This window comes from Musa acuminata, chromosome BXJ1-4 (assembly GCF_036884655.1).
Source record: "Musa acuminata AAA Group cultivar baxijiao chromosome BXJ1-4, Cavendish_Baxijiao_AAA, whole genome shotgun sequence".
Taxonomy (NCBI): domain Eukaryota; kingdom Viridiplantae; phylum Streptophyta; class Magnoliopsida; order Zingiberales; family Musaceae; genus Musa; species Musa acuminata.
Genome location: NC_088330.1, coordinates 10,740,093 through 10,765,802, shown reverse-complemented (window position 1 = coordinate 10,765,802; position 25,710 = coordinate 10,740,093). Strand labels below are relative to the sequence as shown.

General features: G+C 36.7%; 1 protein-coding gene across 1 annotated transcript; it reads left to right on the top strand.

The window, feature by feature from the left end:
• The first annotated feature begins 223 nt into the window (after positions 1-223).
• Positions 224-23,322, top strand: LOC103981347 (calcium permeable stress-gated cation channel 1). The gene is made up of 12 exons (XM_009398050.3): positions 224-418; positions 2,128-2,468; positions 3,559-3,705; positions 4,381-4,516; positions 9,308-9,409; positions 9,791-9,910; positions 10,059-10,139; positions 11,808-12,148; positions 12,673-12,918; positions 18,310-18,634; positions 21,458-21,691; positions 22,866-23,322. The coding sequence occupies exons 2-12, from the start codon at positions 2,155-2,157 to the stop codon at positions 23,106-23,108; spliced, it is 2,289 nt and encodes a 762-aa protein (XP_009396325.1). The 5' UTR covers positions 224-418; positions 2,128-2,154; the 3' UTR covers positions 23,109-23,322.
• The last annotated feature ends 2,388 nt before the right edge of the window (positions 23,323-25,710 follow it).

Sequence of the window (25,710 nt, the reverse complement as noted above, 5' to 3'; positions counted from 1 at the left end):
GAAGGCTACCCAAGTGATCCTGACCGTCAATCTCACAAGTTCTCACCGTTCCCTTGTGGTGAGGGGCGCATCAACGATCAATAGAGTGCGCGTCAAGTCTCGTTGCTCACAATAACGGCGACTTGACGATTCCCGAGGCAGTAATCGTCGTTTCCACACGTCGACGGCGTTATTAACCAAGGAGTGTTCGTTCTTGTTCTTACCAAACACTGCTCTCCCGCTCTCTGCGGCTTCCCGAAGCGTTCCACCTCCCCAAACGCTGACCATTTCGACTTCCCCACGCATCACGTTGCTCCGAACCCTTTCTTTCTCGTCCGCCTTTGTTCTCGTTGCTCGAAAGATTTGCCTTCGGAGAAGGCCAGGGTGCGGTGGGATCGGAAGCTGATGATGGAGTCTTTCGTGTGTCGTTGATCCCTAGGTGCGCATTGTTGGTTTCTTGCGTTCTTGTTTGCGCTTTGTTTTTCTTTTTTCCTTTGTATTAACGACACCTTCCGGAGCAACCAAATCTGTGTTTTATGTGGAAGTGTTCGGGAGCAGACCGTGCGGCCACTTCTTCGTGCAGAATGATTGTATTGGTCGAAAATATCTTGGAGCTGAATCTGTTCTGAATGTGGTGTTCTTCGATGAAGAATGAACACTTTTTACTATCGAGTTATAAGATGAATGTAGCCTCGCCTAGTTTGTCGGAAATGGTTCAGGTATCTGACTATTTACTAATGGCTTCGCGACATGACCAGCTGGGAACCAGCTGAAACAGACAGACAAGGACATGCAAATTGATGCAGTCAGTGATCTTCTATACTTCAGGGAGGAATTTGTCGAGTGAATCCCTTTTAGCTGTGCTAGGGCAAATAAATTCGATAGAAACGAAGAATTTAATGCCCAATTATATTGAACATTTTTGTTTGACATTGGTTCCTTGGGCATAATTGATTTGGGGATCCAATGTTGATCAGAAGGTTTCTCTGAGAAATCTCTTTGGATGGGTTACTTATTATTGTTATTTTTGTCACAGAGAGCACGTCTTTGGTATGTGTGATATCACGTGGAGCCTTTTAACAAGGACATAAAATTTGTTTTTACCTTTGTGAACTATCCCCAGTTAGTCTTAGTCATCTTCATTCTACAATTTTTCATAATCCTAGACAGCATATTATTCAACTAGAAAGTTACGAAAAGTTATGCTACACTTGTCTGTGAAGAAACAACAGAAACAGTGTTATGGGAGTATTTGTCTGCCTTGCTCATTATCAAATGACCATTTAGGTTTCTTTTGTCGAATTGTTATGAGATACTTAAATTATTGATTTCATTTTGAATAATGTTTAACTTTTGATTCTAAAGAAAGAACGCAGAATTTCTCGAATCATTGCAAGCTTTCATTGAGAACACACTATATATTGATGGACTCACATGTCCTGAACACCAAAAAATAATCTTAAATGTCATCATTGTTCTTCTCTTATTTGCAATTTTTTTTTCTCTTCTTTTGATATCCTTTTCGAGATTACTTTGTTATTCTTGTTTATTGTAGAAACATTTTGTTTAAATTGTTAAGCTGGAGTAAACAAATAGGAACTGATGAAAATAGACAAGACAAGAAACCTCACTCGAATGAACCATTACTATTCTGACTGAACCGTTGTGGCAAAGTATGCATGTAGTATTTAAAAGTTATCAAACATGAAAATTTATGTGAAACCAAATGTTGTTAGTCATAAGGCTATTCTTAAAGTCCAACAAGGAGGCCTAACCAAGTGGATCCTCATGTTCTCAGTGTGATCTCTTAGACTTTTAGTGGATTTGCAAAGTCCAAGTTCAGCACAAGGGCATAATAGCTCTAGACAGAATGTTACCAGTTGTCCTGGTGTTTTTGGATAAGTAGTTGCTAGGGAATGTTCGATCGCAAGTACTAATTCGTCATAATTGGAAATTCAGCTATCATGTTTGATATTTCGTAAAAAATATTTTGTTCTGTATGTAGGATAATATATAATACTTCATGGTTGATTCCTTTGATCTTTTGACTTGTTTATTCTGCAAATGAAGTGCTTTCTATTGTTTTTTATCTTTCTCTAGAGTTATGCATTTTCTTCTTTGACAAATCTAAATTATATGTGTCCACAGGGAATTTGGTCTATATAGGAGGTTGTCATGGCTACAATCACTGACATTGGACTCGCAGCAGCCATTAACTTACTAAGTGCCTTAGTGTTCCTTGTGGCATTTGCTGTATTAAGACTGCAACCAATAAATGACAGGGTTTACTTTTCCAAGTGGTATCTTAAAGGTGCAAGAAGCAGCCCAAACCACTCAGGAACATTTGTTCATAAGTTCGTCAATTTAAATCTGAGGTCATACTTGAGATTTCTGGAATGGATGCCAGCTGCACTTAAAATGCCTGAACTAGAATTGATAGATCATGCAGGACTCGATTCAGCTGTTTTCTTGCGGATATATCTAATCGGGTATTCTATTTATGTTTTGGAAGTTTCTTCATCAATTACTTTCTCATTTAGCATGTTCTTATAAGGTGTATTGCCATACCATCTAGGAAATTCTATTTTTTCTATTATGGCATAAAGTAATTTACTCTTTTCTTCTTTAAAGGAGATAGATTCTCATATTTTGATTTAGAGAATAATATTTCATTTTAATTAAATATCTAATCGATAGATTTTCATTTTTGTAGAATGGTGGGACTTTCATGTTGAGATGAAATCTTTAATCAATAATTGTGAGATTCAACCAAATTTAATTTTTGGTTTTTTTAATTTTTTATTTGCTTTCTTCTTCTTATTTGAGTAAGAAACTAAACTACAAATACTGGAGACACTGTCAAGTAACAACTTAGGACATTTGCAAAATGCTCATAGACTAATCAAATTTATCAATCAAAAAATAAATTAAAATGGTACCACAACTTAACGTCCAGTAACCAAATATTAGTGAATAGTAGGTATATGTCAATTCTATTTTCTGTCTGAATGGCTTTTTTACTTCTCTGGACATGTAAGCTTCTTGTAATTACCACTGCATGCCCCTCATTTTGTATCTCATGCCTATGCTTTTAGACCTTGGAACCTTGAACCGTCTTCAACCATTTATAGCTTTCCATCATAGAAATCCAAGTAATGGAAATGGGACTATTAAGGTGGTTTACAATTGCAATATTGCTCCATTTTATTATTTGTTTGTTCATTGAGGATATGACCAATGGTCCAAGGTGGCAATATTTTAGATTGGGTTCATATCTTTTGTCTGTCCAGTTAATGTTTGCTTGCTTCCACCTGAAGCATTTCCACTACTTATTTATTATCCTATTTTTCTTTCGCTTGTTATGGGATGCTCTTGATTCACAAATTATCCTTACTATAGATGATTTTTTTTTTTACTTGATTAAAAGATGACACCAGTTTTTTATACCACTGTGATATTAGTGGATAAAAACTGAACAATTATTGCTCTTTTAAATTTTAAAACTTTGGTATATTCTAATAGTTGCTTTGTGTCATTTCATTGTGGTGCATATCTGTGTTTCTTTTTTCTTTTTTACAGACTTAAAATTTTCATTCCCATCACTATCCTGGCATTCTCTGTTCTTGTACCTGTCAACTGGACAAATAGCACTCTGAAAAATTCAAACAAAGTGTACAGTGATATAGATGATCTCTCCATATCAAATGTTCCTACAGGATCACAGAGGTAAGTAATTAGAAGTTGATCATTGAGCAAGTTGCTAGTTAAATTCTATTTTTGTACTATTTTGTGGATTTTTAAATTATTTGATTTATATTGAACTTGTTTGGTAGCGGAATATGTCATTATTTTTTCATGCATTTGCTGAGCAAGGTGCGGCAAACCAACCAAGGCATCAGATTTAGGAATAAGTGTACCAGACTCGGAGAATGATTAACATGCCAACACACAGCACTGTCATGAAAAAAAATTGTCAAGAAAAGTTTGTTGTTATTAGATTAAAGTTTTGATAGTATGGTGATGGTTGAGGCATGGGACTTATTCAAACTTATGCTAGCTTATGTGACATTGAGGACACTATTTCACCCAAAGATCCAAGTACTACTCACTTTGTGTGACAAAGGATATGGAGAAGTTTGTTGTCCAGATTTTGCAATTTGCATACCTTAATGGCTTCAGGGCTTTGCCAAATTTCACATCAAATGTTTGGAATTGAATTCTGTAATTTCATTTTTGCACTTTCTATTGTAAATACAACCCCTCTATTCTATCTCCAATCTATTACTCTCTGATGTGTTTCCACTGGTCAAAGCAATCACTTTTCCTCCCTGTTTATTTTCTTATATTCGGTCGAATAATGATGTTTTATACTTATGTAAAATGTGCTTAATTTCATCACAGGTTTTTGGCCCATGTCGTTATGGCATATGTCTTTACCTTTTGGTCATGTTATGTGTTGCATAAGGAGTATGAAATTGTTGCGGCAATGAGGTTACACTTTCTTGCATCAATGAAAAGCCGTCCTGATCAGTTCACTGTAAGCTCATCTAAGACATTTAGAAGTTGTTGTTAGCATAAATTGTCCAAATTTAAAATTGAGATCCTGTTGTGAAACTAGAAAAAAATTGTCACTTGAACTCCAGGTATCTTAGTTTCAATTGTAAAGGAGAATTACTCTTCTAGTGCTTCTTGTGTTTGTCATTTTTAAACTAGATTTTTCTTTTTTTTTCTAGTGCCTTCTGGTGTTTTTTATGCTGCTACAATATCGATGTTTATTTAAGCACAATCAACTATTGAAAATTTATTTGCATCAGTGACTGAATATGATGATAATCATCACTAATGCAATAATTGATTATAAAAGTACATAGCAAAAGGGACTAGCTAACTTGAGTTACCTCCATCTAACTTTCTGAGTACATTTTACTGCTTAATTTCTAACAATGACACTTATCATCTCGATGGGAAAGGAAAGGTATACCTTCACTGTACTTTCTTTCATTTTTTATGCAATCTGATTTGAGAGTTCAAATAATCTGAATCTGTTTAATTGTTTAGCTTGTCTTCCATCAAGTTGTATAGATTAAAATTTCTTAGCCTAATTATTTGGTAGCCTTGTTCATAGTATATATATATATATATATATATGGTAGCCTTGTTCATAGTATATATATATATATATATATATATATATATATATATATATATACTATGAACAAGGCTACCAAATAATTACATATATATCTGTACACACACACAAACGTTGCTTAGGCCAAAATGTATTTGGTTAGCAAAGTTTTGTCAACTTGTATTGAAGTAGGCCAAATGGATCATCATGCCTCTTCTATGTGTTAACTAGTATTGAAGTAGATTTGGAAATCTTTTGGACACTTTCTACCTTACAATCATTCTATTTGAGGCTATAAACAATACAATGAAGAAGACATTGCAATTATTGTCATGTGGAAAAAGTCACCTGTTACATTATTACAAATTAAAAGATCAAGTTAGGATAACTTTGCACTTGTGATCTCGACAATGAGCTACATGTAATAGGCAGTGAACTAAGGCAATATGATATGAAGGATTTGAATCAGGAGTCCAAGTTGAACCAAGGCTTCATCTGGTATCAACTTGGTTAGATCAACTTTTGTAATTTTTGGAAGTTTTAATTGTTCTACAATATTTTCTTATTAATGAAGATGTTCAAGAGGAAATTATATCAACCAAGGTTTTTAATTTTGAATAATACCACCCGATACGAGTGGTAGGTACCGGTCCAACAGCATACCGATACGCGGACCGCCCTTTACCGAGCGGAACGCCCAATATCGCCCCATATCGAACGATATAAGGGTATATGAAATGATAACGATCAAAATTTCGATCGTTACCGCCCGACGTAGCTCGGTAACGATTGATTTCGATCGTTACCGCTTGGTACAGCTCGGTAACGGTCGATTTCAACACTTTCTCATGGGTTTTTAAACTTATCTCCTCTCGTATTTCACTCTCACACTCTCTTAAACTATCTTAAACTTATTTTTTCTCACATTTACACTCTCCTAAACTCCACAAAGCAACGATTTATGAATTGATAATTTAAATAATTTTTCTGTAGATATTTCAATATTTATAGAAGAGCAATCCGTAACAGACCGAAATACGAACCTTGCACAAGGTTATTCCTTAAAGTCCAAAAAAGATATATGTTACTATTCTTATCTAATTTACATTGGTTTCATTAAATTTATACTATTACTATATTTATTTCTAACTTGAAAACCCTTTCCTAACTTTCTTTTTATTTTTAGATATTTTCGAAGAATTTTACGCCTAAATTAGGCGTATTGCTTAGTACGCCTTGGCATACCTCTCGGTACAACACTATAACGTATCGACCAAAGCTCGAAACTTCGGTATGGTACGAAATTTAAATCCTTGATATCAACTATACATAAATAAGAACAAGAGAAAATATTACACTACTAAAATAACAAATGTGCTAATTTGAAATTACCATTTATGGTTTATGCTAATTTTACAATGTAAATCCAAAATTCTAATTATAAATTGATCATAAATATATCGATACGTGGACCGCCCTCTATCGGGTGATATGAGGTCTGTATCGAGCAGTAACGATCAAAATCCGATCTTTACCAACCTATACCAGTCGGTAATATTCGAATTTCGACCATTATCAATCAAGGGTTTGTTGGAAAATCTTGGGGAGTATCACATGTACAATAGAAAATAAAAACTGGTTTTCCAAAACAATCTTATCGAATTGTCGTTCGAAGATCGGGAGTGTAAAACTCATGAAACTGAAAACTGTATAAAGTGGTTGAGATGTTCTCACTTAGGGGAACTCGTATATCCCCTAAGATGGTAGATTCTAGTCTGTGGATGAAGAAGCTCTCGCAAACTCCTCTCTAGTGGTGATCTACACGATGGACGCAGCGGTGACGCATCTTCTCATGCAATACGTTCTTTCCTCGTAATCGTGCACCACCGCACAGTAACACACAAGGAGGGATCGGTCCCTCTTGCTGTCCTCTCACACCAGAGAGGGGGCAGTCGACTGGAGGAAGAAGGGGGGAGGAGATGAGGAGGGTAGTGGTAATCGGGGTCTTGCCTATAACTCTTTTAGTCCTAACTCTTATTTATAGAGAGCCTCCTTTAACTAATCCTAATGGATCTTTCTTATTGGGTATTGAATCTCCATCCAATTACTCCTGACTTAATGAATATTGAATCCTCATCCAATAATCATTCTAAGCTCTATTGAGTCTCTCCCAAGGATCCATTTAATCAGGGACTTATCAGATATCCCATATTCGATCCTCTATTCATCACATTGTCCACCATATGTGTGTGACTCTCTAGACCTAATATCGAACTAGCCGTGAGTTGCACCTGTCAGAACTCCTTCTGATTCAGAACTTTTTCTGACTCAGTGAATTATTATCCTTATAATAAGTCACTCAACTCATCGACTATAAACGTATTAGGCCACTACATCATAGTCCCCAAACGACATAGGAGGATTTAATTCATTGGACCTGTTGGCCCTCAGTTACCTTGTATCTATAGTCCCTTATTCATCTAATATTCTAGAGATCATATACTAGGTATGGTGCTGTCATGCCCATATGAAATCCATTCGGGTCTCACTTTAATCGGATTCTCCCGAGAAACTCTTCTCTCAATCCGAGTCTCATGCTTATCGGATTCATCACAATCCAAATGACCTTGGTCATAGATTTACCAGAGTGAGAATATATAGGATATTCCTTTTATGATATAGAGAGTGGAAGATTCTCTATTGACACCCAATTGCCTTTGTAAGGTTGGTTGTTGTTCTCAATGATTGTCTGTACTAGATCCATAACTTCTAGACTTATAAATCCGGTATTAAAGAATGAAGTACTCAAACAAAGTATTCTTGGTGTCTCAAGTCGAAGGACTAGATACATAACTGAAACTATGAAATTATTGTCTGATGATGAGGTATCATTAACCATCCAACATTCCGTAAGCGAGTCATTCTGTGAACTTATTCTCCAATGAGCACCTGTACCATATCCCTGGTGTCCCTACACAAGCAGCTATGAGACCAACTGCCTCCATTATATGGATGGGTATATAGTACACCGGTCTATCCGGTTACCTCGATGTCCTTCTCGAGTAACTTATGACCAGGAATGTTTAGGATCCAAGTTTAAAGATAAATTTGTCTCATTATCATGATCTCATTATGATCCAATTTCCATTGTACAGATCCAAGGACATCACAATATATATATTCATCCAATATAAAGTGAGAAAATACCATGATAAATATTAACCAAAAGAGATTCTTTAGCGGATTACATGTGTCATCACTTATATAATTGGCTTGCAGGGCACCTGTAACTAGTAGGGTTGAGATTGCCCTATTTCAAATGGCCAATTTGATCATTTGAGGTTTAGAAAAGGGTTTTTAAACCCTTTCCTCCCCTTTCTTTTATCTCATTTCACTCTCTCAATATCTTGAACTCTCTTAAATTCTTTTTTACTTACATCTCTCTCTTATTCTTATACTTTCACTATCCTAAGTTCAACAAAGCTATGATTTATGGATTAAATCAAATTTAAGATGTTAATTTGGGAGGATTAAGAGGAAAAACATTCTAATCAAGAGATATGTATTTTCTTTCTAGATTTTTATTGATTTATAAGATGATTAAGCTCATTCTATATGGTGTAAGACTTAATGTCTAATATATTGTTTGATATATTTTTGATGGTAGAATAGTATTAATTAGGGAGTAACTAAGGTCTTTAATATTGTGATTATTATGTTTAATATTGATTTTTTTAAAATTAGATACTTAATAGGTCATATCTTTATATTTTATGCATATTAAGGATTAGATCATATATTTGTGATGGTACAATATGCTTAATTAGGTTTTAATTAATTTTTTAATGCTGTGATAAGTGGTTTTAATGATGATTTAATCAAAATTTGATTGATATTGGGTCAATTTACATTATTTTTGTTAAAATTATACTAAATTTAAATTTATTTCTAACTTAAAAACCCTAATCTAACTTTTTTTTATTTTTGATGGTTTTTTTAGTCATTTTGTACGTATCATCAGTACACCCTGGTGTACCATCGGTATACCTCGATACGTACTGTATCGAGCAGGCTCGGTACATTGGTATGAACTGAAATTACAAACATTGTTCTGAACATGTGCATAATATTTTGCAATAATTGTTTAGTCTCTTTCTCATGTTTACAAATTAACCTATGGTGCATTTAAACTCTTTTTAGGTCCTTGTTCGAAATGTGCCACCTGATCCAGATGAGTCAGTTGGTGAGCTTGTTGAACATTTTTTCCTTGTCAATCATCCTGATCATTACTTAACCCATCAGGTATTTATTCTGTCATTGATTCCTTAGTTATATGAATGAGCACTAAGATAGTGTCATCATGAACCTGTTGAATACATTTCAGCTTGAAAGTATTATTATATTGCTTTAACTTATAGTTCTATCATCTATTAGCATAAGCCCAGGTGTATAACTCTATAAGCATATAATTTTAGATTCTGTTACTATAAACTCATGCTTCATATAGTTGGATTTTATGATCTATTTTGGTGTTTCTTTCTGTTTTCTATCTATGCAGAGTTGTCAGGTGTGAATGTTATTCATCAAGATTATGCATGCATAATTTTTATGCACATTTACAAGTGTAACTTGTTTAGCATCAAGAACTTAAAAAAAAAAACCTTATTTATGCATACTGCGTAGGTTGTGTATAATGCAAACAAACTTGCTAAGCTGGTTGAAGAGAAGAAACAAATGGAGAATTGGCGTGACTACTATCAACTGAAATATGTTCGCAATCCATTAAAAAGACCGACTAGAAAGGTACTATGGCTATAATGACATTATCACTCTTTGATGTTTTTATTCTTTTATGTTTAATTTTTATACTCTTTATTTATACTAAGACTAACTAATAGTATTTATCTGTCAATTTTTTTTGCACATCATATTTGTGCTTGGTTTTTAACAGACTGGTTTCTGGGGACTGTATGGTCACAAGGTGGATGCAATTGATTTTTATACATCTAAGATTGATAAACTCTCTAAAGAAGTAAGTGCTACTAATTGCATTGTTTATCTGATGGGTTAAGCTTAAGTAACTTAATAATGTATTTATTTATCACACATAAATATTTCATTATTTTAAATAAATGAAAATATCCATGCATAAGTTTAAAACATCTGGTTTCTTTCATCTGATGTCTCCTGCACTGATTTATTTCTGTACTAATATTTGGTAATGAGAAATTATTCAAATTCAACATTCATTTGTTAACAAAGTTATCAGGAAATTTTCTATCCATAAGCAGTATACATCTATTCTTCACTAGTCTATGGCTGTAAAACATAATATTGATCATTACTACTCATCATTTCATTGCTTTTTTACTTTGGTATGTTGGCTCATGTGGTGCTGAATGAGCTTACAATGTGATTAACTGTGGATAGAAATTCATTGCATCTACAAGCCTAACTGCAAATAACTATAAGTGAGATGTTGATAATTTATTGATATTACAATTTCTAACACGTCAAAGTATGAGAAGTAACAAATAGTGCCTTTCTCATGTACAAGTTTGATAGCAAAGAACCATCCACTAATGTATCCGTTTCTCTCTTTTATTATATAAACCACCTTGCATTGTCACATCCAAGCAGATTGGGAAGATAAGCCTACATCTAGTAGCAATTCTGTTCATCCATTTGCAACTATGTAATAGACCTTCAAAAACATTACTCAGACTGATTGACCTGAAATCTTTAATTAGGTTATGCCTCCAATTTTCATTAAAAGGGCAATGCTGGAGTATGTTTAGGCTACTTGGGTTTGTAGGGTCTTGAAAAATATCTTAGAAGATTTTGTGGAATCTGATTAAAATGAGGCAAAGTTACTAAAAGAAAGCCATTCAACTCAAGGCCTTATCTCACCCAAAGCACTGCCTATTTTATCGCCCAAGTCAAATACCAAAGGCTGCAACATAATAAATTGGCAGACATGAAGGATCAATTATTGATAGTTTGTACAAATGTTCTTGGAAAGAGAGAGTTCAATGTAATACTTCCTGAAAGTTATAGCAATGTATTCTCATCTTTCTGTGTTCTCCTGACCTTGATCTGAGGATACGATTCTTTCTTTTGCATCCATTAGTTATGACATGACACTATTAGTGTTCTTGACACCTTATTTAATTCAGGATATCCTGATTTGCTGGCTCCAGTAGGTCTCCTGGAGCTTAGTTGAATAGCTTAGCCTTCAAATTGATTCACTAGTCCCAACTAGCGAGGTTTAAGTGGTCCTAGTGCCTTGTCAGCATTAGTTTCAGCAACATTACACGAAATTCTTTGGATCTTAGTGGATAGATCCCAACTTTATCCTTAGACCTATTCTCAATTGCCAATCTTAGCAACTGCACCTTGAAGTAAAGTTAAGGAGTAGTAGGAATTAGGGAAGTAATTATACCGTTGTCCGTGTTTTCATGCTCAATTATTTCATGCATGCAGTAGATGCTAGTGGATCATTAGGTGCCTTCATATAATTATCTTATCATTATTGTGGAGGCATGATGATTTAACATGCGGAACTCTGATGTTTCATTTTTCTTGGTGTTAGATTTTACTTTACCTTTTTAGTATATGTTGTTACACAAACAATAAATAGTTACTTTTTGTTTGGATACTAAATTTGGTTTCCTGGTTTTTTGGTCAAATACATTTTCAGGAAGCTGCAGAGCATGAAAATATAATAAAGAACCCCAAGTATATCATGCCAGCTGCATTTGTTTCTTTTCGAACACGATGGGGGGCTGCTGTTTGTGCACAAACACAACAGACAAGAAATCCCACATTGTGGTTGACTGAGTGGGCACCAGAACCTCGTGATATATATTGGCAGAATCTATCCATTCCTTTTGTTTCCATCACAATTAGAAAGTTGATTGTAGTGGTTTCCTTCTTCTTTCTTACCTTCTTCTTTATGATTCCAATTGCATTGGTACAATCACTTGCAAATATTGAAGGAATCGAGAAGGCAGCTCCATTTTTGAAGCCCTTAATTGAAATGTAAGTATACTGTATTGTTTATCTTTTAGGTTCAATAATAGTTTTCTTTTTGGTCCTTTTACTTTATTAATTTGAAATTGTTATTTTTTATTTTCTTTGATTAAATTAATTTTCTTTGATTGATTTCAGTTCACTTAAAGCATTCTTATTGCCTATCAATCATTGGTATAGCTGTTCACTGACAAACCATTATGAGCATATGGAACTGATAAATGTGCTACTCCAAGATGACAACAACTTTAAATAATTTTGATTTTCAATATCATAAAGTTCAAGAATAATTTTGCCTGTATTACCCCTAATGCTTGGTGATCCTTTTCTTTTTTCTTCCTAGTTTCTTCGACAGAAACATGCTTATTGACTCTATTGTGTAAATGCCAAATTTTGCGTTAGAATGGTTAGCTATAGGAGAATAATCAAGAACTTTGCAATAAAATTTGATTTATTACTACATTTCTAATGATATTATTTTTCCCTACATGGGTCTCATGTTTCTTCTTATGGAATAATGTGCAATTTCACAGACCCGTCATTAAGTCAGTCATGCAAGGTTTTCTCCCCGGAATTGTTCTGAAGATCTTTCTTATATTGCTGCCTATGATACTGATGCTCATGTCAAAGTTCGAAGGATTTGTTTCATTGTCAGCTCTCCAGAGAAGATCTGCATCTAAATATTATATCTTCTTACTGGTCAATGTGTTTCTGGCGAGTATAATTATTGGAACAGCATTCGAGCAACTTAATAGTTTTATACACCAGTCAGCAAATGAGTATGTTTTAAACCTTCCTTTTTATTTGAAAGCCAGGTCGCTAAAGTTTCTGCAGAGTTCAAACTTCTTTAACTTTATGCAATTCTTTTGAATCATCAATAGCAATATTTTAGATCTATGTGATGTGTTATCAGCATACAAATGTTGATAGAACGCTACATCAACATGTTGTTGATCTGACTCATCGATCTATAAGATAAACTGTTACTTTATCTATACCTCTCTTTCTCATATATATATGTATGTTATCCTACCAATAGATAACCAATCGACAGACCATACATACATTAGATTTGATGTTTTAAAAGAGCTCAACCAGATGGAGAAGCATCTAATTAGTAATAAATTTGGTCAGTTATACCTTACCGGCTTATCCTACCTGTCTCAAACTTTGAGATAAATATGAACAGGCTTGGTTAGTCAGGTTGGTTGTTTGAACTTTGAAGTAAATTTGGGTCCAATTTGGGAGCTTTATTGTAATGTAAAGATAAGCTTCATGCTGTATAAAGATAAAAGAAACACACATGCTACTAACTTAAGGTCTCAACAGTGGGTTAGATCTTGGTCGTCTTGCTTGAGCTTCCAGATCAAGCCTGAGCCAATTTTGTGTTGAACATTAAATTCCAGAATCTGTTAGCAGGTTGCTAGTGTTGCTTTGTAGATTGCATAAATATGTATATTTTAGATGGCATATATGCATACTACTCCATGAAAAGTCATGTGGCAATGAATGAAACATAATTATGTTTTTCAAGTCATTTATTGGATCAAACAAACATGGATGACTGATCTCTTAATGACATATATCCTGTATTGTTTATGCAAATTTGATGTAGATTTGTTAAGTTAAAGGAATGAAAAAGACATTGATATATATTTTCTTGGTTTTTTTATTTGTGACTTTTAATTTGATGATGAATAACAAGATGATGATTCTATTACCTAACTGATGCTGATTGAGCCGAAGTAAATAAAATATGAAATACTACATGTGGCTAGAAGGCTATGTATTGATGTAAAACTTGCCATGCAGTGATGCTTTATGGATCAAAACATGGCAATTAGGAAACAACATTTTCAAAATTTAGGTTAGATGAATACAGACATTCAGATGAATGAATTACAAGGAAAATAATTTGAAAGATACATTTGTGGTTGGCTAGAGGTTGCTCCACTCTTGTAGCATACAAAATCAAATAAATACTTATTCAAACATGCATTAAAGACTTCTAGGTTCACTAATCAGGAAATTTGAACTATTACAAGTAAATGGATCCAGTGCAGGAGTAAGATCATAAAAGACTTGGTCAGATATTTTTGAACAAGGCATGAAGTCTTTGGGCATGTTGAGGATGTTGCCTCCAACAAAGATTTATGGTGGAAAAGGATCCATGTAGTCGGCTTAATATTTTATCAACAAAACCATGCTGTTTTTCACCTCACAATACGGATGAGGCTGTATCCAATATTGATCTGTTCGGCACAGATAAAGATTTGTTCATATTGCCAAATCATTCTGACATTACAGTAAAGAGGCAAATTCATTATCTCAAGTCAACTTATACAAGCCGTTAAATTAAACAATAACATTTCTTACCAACATTTGTCATCATGTATCGACCAAGCAGAAAAAGAAGAGAAGAGGAAAGAACAGATAGTGGTAGAGGAAGACCAGGAGGAAGGAGGAAGAGGAAGGAAGAAGAGGAGGCACTGGAGGAAGAGGATAAAGAAGAGGAAGGAAGAAGAGGAGGTTTTGCCTGCTAAAATTGCATGGATGTCCAATAGCCATGCAAGCTGACTCTTCACTAGAAACCACCAGAAAATGAAGGAAAGAATTAATTGTCTACCTAAAAACTCAAGGACTTGTAATAAGCATCACAATGGTCTTTGTCAAGAATTCGTAAAGCAATGGAGTTGTACATTCCATATAGAAATGAATTATGCACTTGGACTTGAAGATTCAACAATCACTTAGTGTGTTTCATAGTTTTGTTTCTGATTGTATTTTTTCCCTTCAGTTTTTGACAACATGCTCTGCTTATAAATAAGCTGCCACACTGCTATAAGAGCTTTTGTAACTAAATGAATACTTTAGGCTTAAGACCAGTCAAAATAAGATGAAGAAACAATAGGGACTATTCAGATTTTCTAAAAGCTACTCTGGAATGTTTTGATGGGGTTTCTTTTACGTATGTTTCATCTAGGGTGCATCCAATGCTATTACACAAAGCTGTCTTTATTGCTGTAGGCACAAACTCCTCTACTCCTATATTCTTCACTTAATTTATTCAAGTTTACAACATTTCCATCTCATCGTCATCCATTTGTATCCTACATTGTTAATGAGTCAATGACCATACAACATTTTGGTCTTCCCCATTATTTAAATCAAGGTATGCAGTTTCGAATAATACCGCTCGTACCGGGCGGTACATACCGGTCCGTCAGCTGACTGGTACACAGACCGCCCGTTACTGGATTGAATATATATATATATATATATATATATATATATATATTAATATATAAATATTTTTATAAAAGGTGACGTCGCCCCACATGGGAGAAGGAAAGGCGACGTCGCCTTTTATAAAAAAATAAATAAATAAAAAAATAAAAAAATATATATATACCGAGCGATATATCGAACGATATACCACTCGGTATATAGTATCGTACCATACCGAGTGAATGTTGAAACTTCGGTACGGTACAATATTTCAATCCTTGATTTAAATTATTACTAAATCATCTAGGTACACATCTTCTTACTACTGGTTGCTGAAGATCTTATTTTATTGCATTTATTTGCTTCCATCATTGTACAATTTTGTTTGACGTATCTAGAAATTTTTATTTCCACCATAGGATTTTGAAATTTTATTCCTTATCAGATCATTATGGAGTAAGGACAGACCTTAGTAGTTAATACTTAATACCAGTGTCTGCCATACCGAATCGTACCGCCCGGTACGGGCGGTACGTACCGGTCCGACAGACCAGCGGTACGCGGACCGCCCGGTACCGGTTCGCACTGTAGCAGTGCTCGGTACACCTGGGTGTACCGCTCGGTACATCGTACCGTACCGGTACCGAGCCCAGGTCGAAATACCGATACGGTACGGTATTGCGAACCTTGCTTAATACAATGATAAGATTATTCCTTTGCAATTTGGGAGATCATGATTCAGCTCAATGTTATGTCCTTAGCTGGGATTGCCTAAGGTGTCCGATACCCAAGTGATATGCATCTACTAGGGTCAGCCTATACCTTAGTAATGTGTAGTCCACAAAGGACCTACACAACAAAGAAAATATTTGAAAGGTAAACGTGTGAGTAATTTGCTGTTGTCGTTGCATCATCATCTCTCGAAAGGGTCCTTTGTGGCTTGAAAGCAACACAAATGAACCAATATTTATTAGGCTCGAAAGGATCTCGAAAATGGGCTGAAGGAGCACACATAAAGGGGATTCCAATGGTTGATTTAGGCCTAATGTTTACCGAGCACTTTCGTTGAACATAAAACGGGTACACTAAAGATGTTGCATCACCTGTTAGATACCTATCCAAAGCCCCATCCACCCCAGTGCCACCTAGAGGGATTAGCCGAAAGAAGAGGGAGAAGAAAAGAGAGAACCTGAAGATCTGGCGCCGCTCTCCCTCGACGATCCTGATCCGTCGCCGCCCTCCCTCGCCAGATGCCGCAGATGAGATGCCGCCTCCTTCTCGTCTGAGGTGACAAAGCCTCGGCATCGTCGGCAACTTCTCCTCATCCGCGTGGGGAGAAGAAGCCTCAGCGACGTCGCGGGGAGAAGAAACCGAGTGTTGTTGGGAGAAGGAAACCTCGATTTCTTCTCCCCACATGGGCAGAAACATGAGGCGACGTTGCCTCGTCGCACTATTTTACGCAGGGAGAAGTAACCGAGGTCAGTTTCTTCTCCTACGTGGGCAGAAACACGAGGCGACGTCGCCTCGTCACCCTGTTTTGCATGGGGAGAAGGAAACCTCCCCACACAAAACACGAGACAACATCGCTTTTTTTTATACTTACATATATATATATATATATGTATATATGTATATATATATATATGTATGTGTATATATGTATATATATATATGTATATATATATATATGTACATATATATATATATATGTACATATATATATATATATACATATATATATATATATACACCGAGCGGTTTATCAAAATGTAGCGCTCGATGTACTTGTACCGTACTATATCGAGTTGAGCTCAATACTTCGGTATGATGCGGAATTACAAATCTTGGTACAAACTATCCTAAAAAAACACCAAAAACACGAAGAAAATAGTAGAAAACACGAACCAAAAATCATCGTGGACAAACGACGAACAGTTTACGATTTGGGAGATCATGATTCAACTAACAGAAATAGCCTTTTTAAAATTTAAAAAATAAGACTGCATTCATTGATCCTCCCAGACCTCGCATTGACCGGAGTCTCATGCCCTTAGTATACCTTTTTATTAGATCATTATGGAATATATTATTTCCAGATAACAGCTAGAAAATAGAATTAGAATATGACAGACAAACTTGGTAAAATGAAACATTTTCAGGGAGCCCCTAGGGTTACCAATGGTTAACATGATAAAAAACCTTGAATCAAGGGGTATACGATATACAAAGTGTACAAGCTAATCTAATTTCAATACAAGAATATCATGATTCATGTTGGGACATGTCTGGAGCTATAGTGATCACTATAGCTGGGATGTAATTCATTGTAAATCATGCTGATCCTACAGCAACTGCCAGTTATGTTATCCTTAATCCCATTGTTGATTAATAAAGCTGTTAGAGAAAGTGCCATTCATTTTTCTGTTTTGGAATTGTTGTTACATGATAAACCATTCTGTTTTCTACTCTGGAACAAAATCATGATGTCTATCCCTAGGAGGATTTAATATCCAGCTCGGACTTATGTAGTTAAGTTTTGTGTATTTATAGGGTTATATTTGGCTATTTAATGGAAGTTCATGTTACTGTTCAGTATTTATGTCAAAAATGTATTTCATATTCATCTTTTTTATGTTTGAGAATGGTTAGTGAACTATTGTAAGTGGATCATATGCTATGCTGTTTTTTTTGGCTTGATCTCTGATGTCCTTTTCTAAGAATTATACTGTTAGATCTCATGCAGTTGAGGTGTCCGAGAACAATACTCTTAACATGATGCAGAAAGTGCCTGAGATTAACTTGGTTGATAAAAAGAGAAGAAATTTCTAAAATCTGTTCATTCAGCCGTAACTTCAGATTAGGTCTAGCTTGTTATGTTCTTAATTTTTGAACATTTCAGTTATTTTAACTCTCAATAAATTGAAGTTGGCTCTGTTATACAGAATTCCAAAAACAATTGGTGTATCCATTCCAATGAAAGCAACTTTCTTCATTACTTATATCATGATTGATGGTTGGGCTGGAATTGCTGGGGAGATCTTGAGATTGAAGCCTCTTATTATCTACCACTTAAAAAATCTTTTCTTGGTGAAGACGGAAAAGGACAGGGATGAGGCAATGGATCCAGGAAGCATTGAGTTTGCCATATCTGAACCTCAAATACAGCTGTATTTCTTGCTCGGTCTTGTCTATGCTGCAGTCACGCCCTTCTTACTTCCTTTCATACTAGTATTTTTCGGTCTGGCATATGTTGTTTTTCGCCATCAGGTGAGCAACTGCAAATTGTTGGTAATCATGCATTTATAATTCCAAATTTGCAATAATTATAATGCAAGGCTTTTTGTTTATTTAAGTCATATGCATGTCTTGTTAGTTATTACTATGTTGTAGTCATGATTAAGATTTGAATATCATTTGGTATGACACAATATTGATGAGATTTACTATTTACTAAAAATCAAGGTAAACCAGGTGGTATGCTAGGCTTGTACCAGACAATTCTTTTTTTTATTTTTTCAGGATTTTTTAAAACTTAGTACAAAGGTATGCAATTTCGAATAATACCGTCCGGTATGGGCGGAAACGTACTGGTCCGTCAGCTGATCGGTACACGGACCGCCCGTTACCGGACGGAATAAAATATATATTAATATATATTTATATATAAATATTTTTATAAAAGGCGGCATCGCTAAGGCGACGCGACGTCGCCTTTTATAAGAATATAAATAAATAAATATATATATATATATATATATATATATATATATATATATATATATATATGTACACATATCGAGCAGTATACTGAATAGTATACCGTTCGGCATATAATATCGTAACGTACCGAGCGAACGTCGAAACTCTGGTGTGGTACGATATTGCATACCTTGCTTGGTACATGTTGGCAAGGTTCGTAATTTTATACTCTATCGGAGTATCAAGCTCAGCTCGGTATAGTACGATATAAGTATATCGAGCGGTACGCTCTGGCGTACTACTTGGTGTGTGTGTGTATATATATATATATATATATATATATAATAAGAAAAACGGTGATGTTCCCTCGTTTCTTCTCCCCGCGAAGCCTCGACGATGCTGCCGACCGAGGCTTCTTCCCGCGTGGATGAGAAGAAGTCGTTGATGATGCCGAGGCCTCGTCATCTTAGATGAGGAGGCAACATCTCATCTGCGGTGTCCGACGAGGGAGGGCGGCGACGGATCGGGATCATCGAGGCAGAGTGGCGTCGAATCTCCATGTTCTCCCTTTTCTTCTCCCTCGGCTAATACTGCCTTGTAGCAAGCGACAACGATCAAAATCGACCGATTTCGCGTGCTAATGGGGTTGAAATAGCCTCAATTGATGGTACCACCCGGTAGTAGGCGGTCCGCGTACTGGTCTGCTAGTGGACCGGGCGGTATCATTCTAAATGTAAAACTCAGCATGCTAGCGTATCGACGCTTGGTACACCGGTATGAACTGGCATGGTAATGGTCCAAGCCCTAACCATTATACTATCAGTACCCAAAATTAAGAACCTTGATCATAACTGACTTTGTGTCTTGTTATGCTAGTCATTTTCTTTAAAATCCTTAGGTTGAGTTCATTCCTACAAATTATTGTAAACTACAGTAACTGATTTTTTGAACCATAAACTTGAGAGAGATTTTTAAAAACTTTGAGCACTGTAGTATCCACCTTTTTTTAAAATAAAGAATAAGCTAAACCCTATTCAAATTCACTCATTCAATCAAGGAAATGAAATAGTTACAAAAGATGCAAATATCAAAGTTCACTCCAGCTACTAAATTAACAAACTACAATGAAATCACTCACTGAAAGAAAAAACGTGTCAAAGTTCTCATTGTAAAATAATTATCCAAGAGCTAAACAACCAGAAGATATTTACAAATAATTAACGATGATTACATTAAAAAAAATTATTTTTTTGTTTTCTGAACAATGCAAGTAATGGATATTTCAGTCGCAATAATTCCTTTGAAGATTGAAACGAAACCTACTTTCATCTTGAGTTGTTGGACATGTAATTATCATTTAGAAATATGTAGTCCATAATAGATTGGACCAGGTTCAGTCATTGGAGTTGGAGAGTTCTTGTCACAATTTGGATAGTATGGCAGTGTTAAAGCTTGTAATGCCTACAACCTCTGATTCTTTTCTAATTTGGCTTGCAAAAAAGTAGCGTGGGTAATAGAGGCAAGAGAGCACTGTGAAGACCAATCAACCTGAGAAAGCAAGTACCTTAGTCTTCCAGCTGGTATGCCTTGTCTTGATTTTTAAACAGGGTCACATAACTTCTCTTGTCAATGGCCCTGGTTTAAGGAAGGCCAGATATGCGATAGTAAGTCATCAAGAGGATAGTTGAGCAGGGTTGTGAGCCTTTTCCCTCTATTTCCATCAATTTCCATATAATAGTTGCTGTTTTAAATGACTGAATACAGACTCAAAGAAACAAGACGAGCTTGAGATTTATGATGTGTTTCTCTTCACTGGGACATTAGAAGTGTTCTCTGCTCATAATATTGAGAGGATTTTTGAACTATTGTTGCTTTTTCAATCACTTGGATCAAGTGTCGTTAGTAGTCAATGACTTCAGCAAAATTAGAAAAAAAAAATCAGAAGTGCTCTAATCTCTAAATGTTTATAGAACAGAAGTTCTTAAATTTTACTGAATGGTTAATCAAGAGTTTTGTCTCATAATTATTATATTGAGGAAGTTCATATCTTGTGATCTTTATTTCAGCCACTTTGAAACAGGCATTGTTGGCCTCAGCACAGCATTTGTTCTAAAAGTGAAAAGCAAATGAAGGAAGTTCAAAACATATAAATCAGGTTAACAAATAATTTAAGGAAACAAACATAATTCCACTGGTTTAGCAAAATCATATGGTTATGAACATGAACTTGAATGTCTCTGTATTTTATATCCAGTTTTTGCTCCAGTTTAGTTTACTTGCTGATGCTGTGATGCATACAATTTAGTATCTATCATATGCACTAGTCAATCAAGAAATTGTATCTTTGAACTACAGTATTTGTATTCTGATATGCATTCTTGTTTTGATTAGATTATAAATGTGTACAACCAAGAATATGAGAGTGCTGCAGCATTTTGGCCTGATGTCAATCGCCGCATTATCACTGCTTTGATCATATCTCAGCTGCTTCTACTTGGACTCTTAAGTACAAAGCATGCTGCTATTTCAACACCTTTGCTTATCCCCCTTCCAGTGTTGACTATATGGTTTCATAGGTTCTGCAAGAATCGCTATGAACCTGCTTTTGTTAAATATCCACTTCAGGTAATTTTATATTATGAATTTTCATTTCTTGTAATAGTTGAAACAATGTATTAGCTCCCTTTACGGTATTTTTGTCTTTGTATAAGCAACAAATTATTATATTTCTGAGATCAAGATTCATAGTCATAGACTCATAGTTATACTACAAAGTTACAAGCAGCTAGCCTATTGATAAAATTGAGATAGAACTTCTCTTAGGGAAATAGCTTCCAATATACTGCTAAGTGGCCTCTTGTTGTGGGTCAGCATGTTAACTGGACATACAAGTGAATCTCTAGAAAAAGGCACGTGTGGACAAGTACATGCATGTGTTTTTGCATATTTGTTTTACGAAGCAACCAGGAACTTGAAAAAAAAAAAGAAAAAACCATGGAAGAAAAGAAATTCAATTGATGGAAAATGCTTTCCCATGATTTGCAGCTCTTATACTACTGACACATCCAAGTAGTACATGGCTAGTAACTTAGTATATTGCATTGCTGATGAATTGTCACCCTGATCTGCTGTTTTTGAACTGAGAAATCCAAGTTCACATTCCTAGCCATATCCAGGGGATCGAAAGGTGAATGTGCCAGTGCTTATTGAACTACATGCACTCCGATGCACGTGCCGGCATTCAGGATCTGTGTTAAATTGGCACAGTGCAGAATTGCATGGCCTTGGATGGTTAGAGTTTGATTTCTTATTTCGATTTATTTCTTTAGCATGGAGTTTACATTGAATCTTTTAGATATTTTTACTTTTGCCCTACTCATCTCATCCAGAAATTTTATCAATTTCCAAATCTGGTTCAAGTATGCCTCTGGGATGATTTTCTCTCTTTATGCATTTTCATGCCTTACTGCAACCTATTAGTCTATACTCCGGTTAAATTTGGTGTCCAGAATTTGTTGTATACATGGAATCTAACATTATAGCAAAATGTGAGGAAATAGAAGCATACTTGACCGAACTAAATGTCTGCCTATGCACCTGTTGCTGATTGGTTCCAGTTCTTCTCTGCATGATCTTTATAGATGTTGTACACTTCCACTTCAGTAAGATGTTCTTGAGTTGATATAAATTCTGCATTGTGCTATAGAATACAGATGATAGTTCACTGTGGTCTTTCCAACTAGGATTACTAATGAGGATATCTTATTTTTTTTGTTTCAATTTCTTTTTTTTTTATCAGGAAGCAATAATGAAAGATACACTAGATCATGTTAGGGAGCCTAACCTAGACATGAAAGCATACTTGCTGAATGCATATACACACCCAGTCTTCAAAAATGGGGAGACTGAAGATAAGGTTCCAGGTGATGAAGAATTTGAGAACATACTGGTGCCCACCAAGCGCCAGTCTCGCAAGGGGACATCAGTTCCCAGCAAGTTTGGCTGCTCATCGTCACCTTCCCTTCCTGATGTTGTCCAATAACAGCTATAACATAACATGGTACTGAACACCCTTGTAATGTATTGCCATGTAAATCAGTATTGCAAATGTGACAAATGAGCAGAAATTCCATACATCCATACGCATTCTGTTGTGGCTGAATTGTTTGAATTGAAGTACTGTAGTTTAAACTTCTGAGCAGATAATAACTTATAGTTTGAAAGAGATTCATCTTCCTGTTTCATGTCAGTAAATGACTTGAATTTCATGCTTGTCTTCAGAACGTTCAAAGAAATAACTTGTATGGTACATTGGTAAGAGATGTGCTTTCTTTTGATATATTGGTAGAGGGTATTGTATGTGTTGCCAACAAGGCTGCAAAGAGTCTCTGCATTGACCTTTGTTGGTTTCTGTATGTTGGAAATGTTCTAAATTTAATTTCATGGCTGAATAACTTATAATGACTTCAAAGTTCCATATACAAGTATTTTTATGGAAATAAGTTGATAGCAAGATGGGGAATTCTTATTATGATATTGTGTGCATGACAGGAATGTGATTCACTCGCATAGCTCTGCTACAAACTAGCATCATAACTTGCGGACTTGTAACAGATGATGTGTCATGGAGATCCTCTTGGTGTCAATTAAAATGTTGCATCTTCTAAATTAAGATCGGTTCAAAATGCCTTTGTTCTTGAATGCTTGCTAATGTTTGCAACATTGGGTTATCCATGTTAAGATCAGTTGAAATTTTGTGGTGTAATTGCTTCCTTTGACTACTCCACTTGACGAGGAGAGTCCTAAAACCAACTACTCCTATGGTGATGAAAGCGTCTACAAATAAACTATGGTGACGAAACGGCAGTTACAGCGGATTTAAGCTGCTGGAACGGCGACGGCAGCCGTAGTCGGCCAATGGCAGTTACAGCGCAAGGCGTGGAAGCAATGGTGACGAACACGGGTGGTGCAGTACAGCCGTGAGTGGTGAACGACGGCATTACAACGTGCAGGGGCGTTCAGCAGCGACAAGGGGCACCAAAGCACGGCAGACACCAGCGGCCAAGGGCAGCGTGCAGCAACGGCGTGCGGTGACGCAACTTGCCACAGAAGCGGCAGCGACGTGCCACAACAGTGGTATGCAGCAGCGGAGAGACGCAACGACGGCGACATTGAACCCACCGACGCGACGGAGGAAGCCTCGGATGCGACGTGACGGTGGAAACCGCGGACGCGAAGTTGACGTGACGTCGAGCAAAGCCGTGGTCGAACCCACCGACGCGACATTGAACGGCTGGGCGGCGCAGCGCTGGTAGTGGTTGTGGCGTTGAAAGGCAGTGGATGGCGACAACTAAGATCGGTGCAGCGGCTGCGATGGCCGTAGCGGCATGCTACGACATCGGCAGCGGACCTAGAGTGAGGAAGAGACGGCGGCTGCAATGGCGGGCAACGGCGCAACGCGTGGTGGGCAGCAGCGGAGGCCGTTCCTAGGCGGCGACAACGGCTCGAGGAGCGGTGTAGCGGTAGCGGGCAGCCGCAGCGACGGTGGCGTCGGAGACAGCGTCGCGGAGGGCTGATCGGACGGTTGTTACTGCGGATACTGCAGGTGGAAAAGCACTGCCGCTTAGAGGATTGAGGGGCCGATCTGCCGATATCGGGCAGTCCTTGCTGTCTTCGCGAGGTTGCCGCCTGGGAGGAAGAAGGAAGACTGCCGCTGCTGATGTGCTCCGATCGGGCAAAGGGCTCGCTGCCAGTCGTGAAAGCGCCGATGTTGTCGCTGCTTGGATAAAGGCTAGGACCGCACCGCACCGTCTTGGTCAAGTCGGGTGGTCGCGGACTTGGGGCAGATCGTGGATCTTTGTGGCCGAGCGGAGAGAGCCGATGTTTGGAGGAACAAGGGCCAGCACCGCTGCAGCTGCTCCACCGCCGATGTCATGTACATGCCGATTCACGGCAAGTTGCACCTCTTCGTGGCATTGGCTGTCACCGTCTAAATGAGTTGGATAGTTCCAACTTCAGCAAATTGGGTTTGCTTGTTGCTGACTTCACCGGGTTGATTGGTGCCAACTTCACCAAGTTGAGCGATTAGGTGGGATGCGATCGGAAGTGTGGTGGTCGTCTCGGAGATGTAGAGCTGTTTGAAGATAATTTGAAGGCACTATCAACTTGAAGATGTGATTGTCATGAAGAAGTGTGACCAACTTGATAATGCAGTTGACTTGAGAAAATGATTAATCTGTTGACATGGTCATGTCGTCTTTGATGGTACATTTGACTTGAGAAAATGATTAACTAATGATGCCTTTATTTGTTGGATTTGGTGTATTCTAAGGCAAATAAGAGAGTAGTTACTTGTGCATCAATACAAGTGAAGCCCATGAGAAAAATTATCCAACTTGATGGGGTTAATGTGGGTGGTAGATTTAATGTTGACCAGCCCGACTTGGTTTGGACTCGATCTGTGCACGGAGTGTTGGATATGCCCGATGTTTTGAGCTCCCCAAGAGGTGTTGTTTCAAGGTGCCTCTCCTGCATAAAGATCGATGGCAGGAATGAGTTCTCGAGCAAGTTAGCATGATATAGGTTAAGGAGTCGAGAGGCAGAGAGTTTAGACCTTGATTGTCGCATCAACTCTACCTTTTATA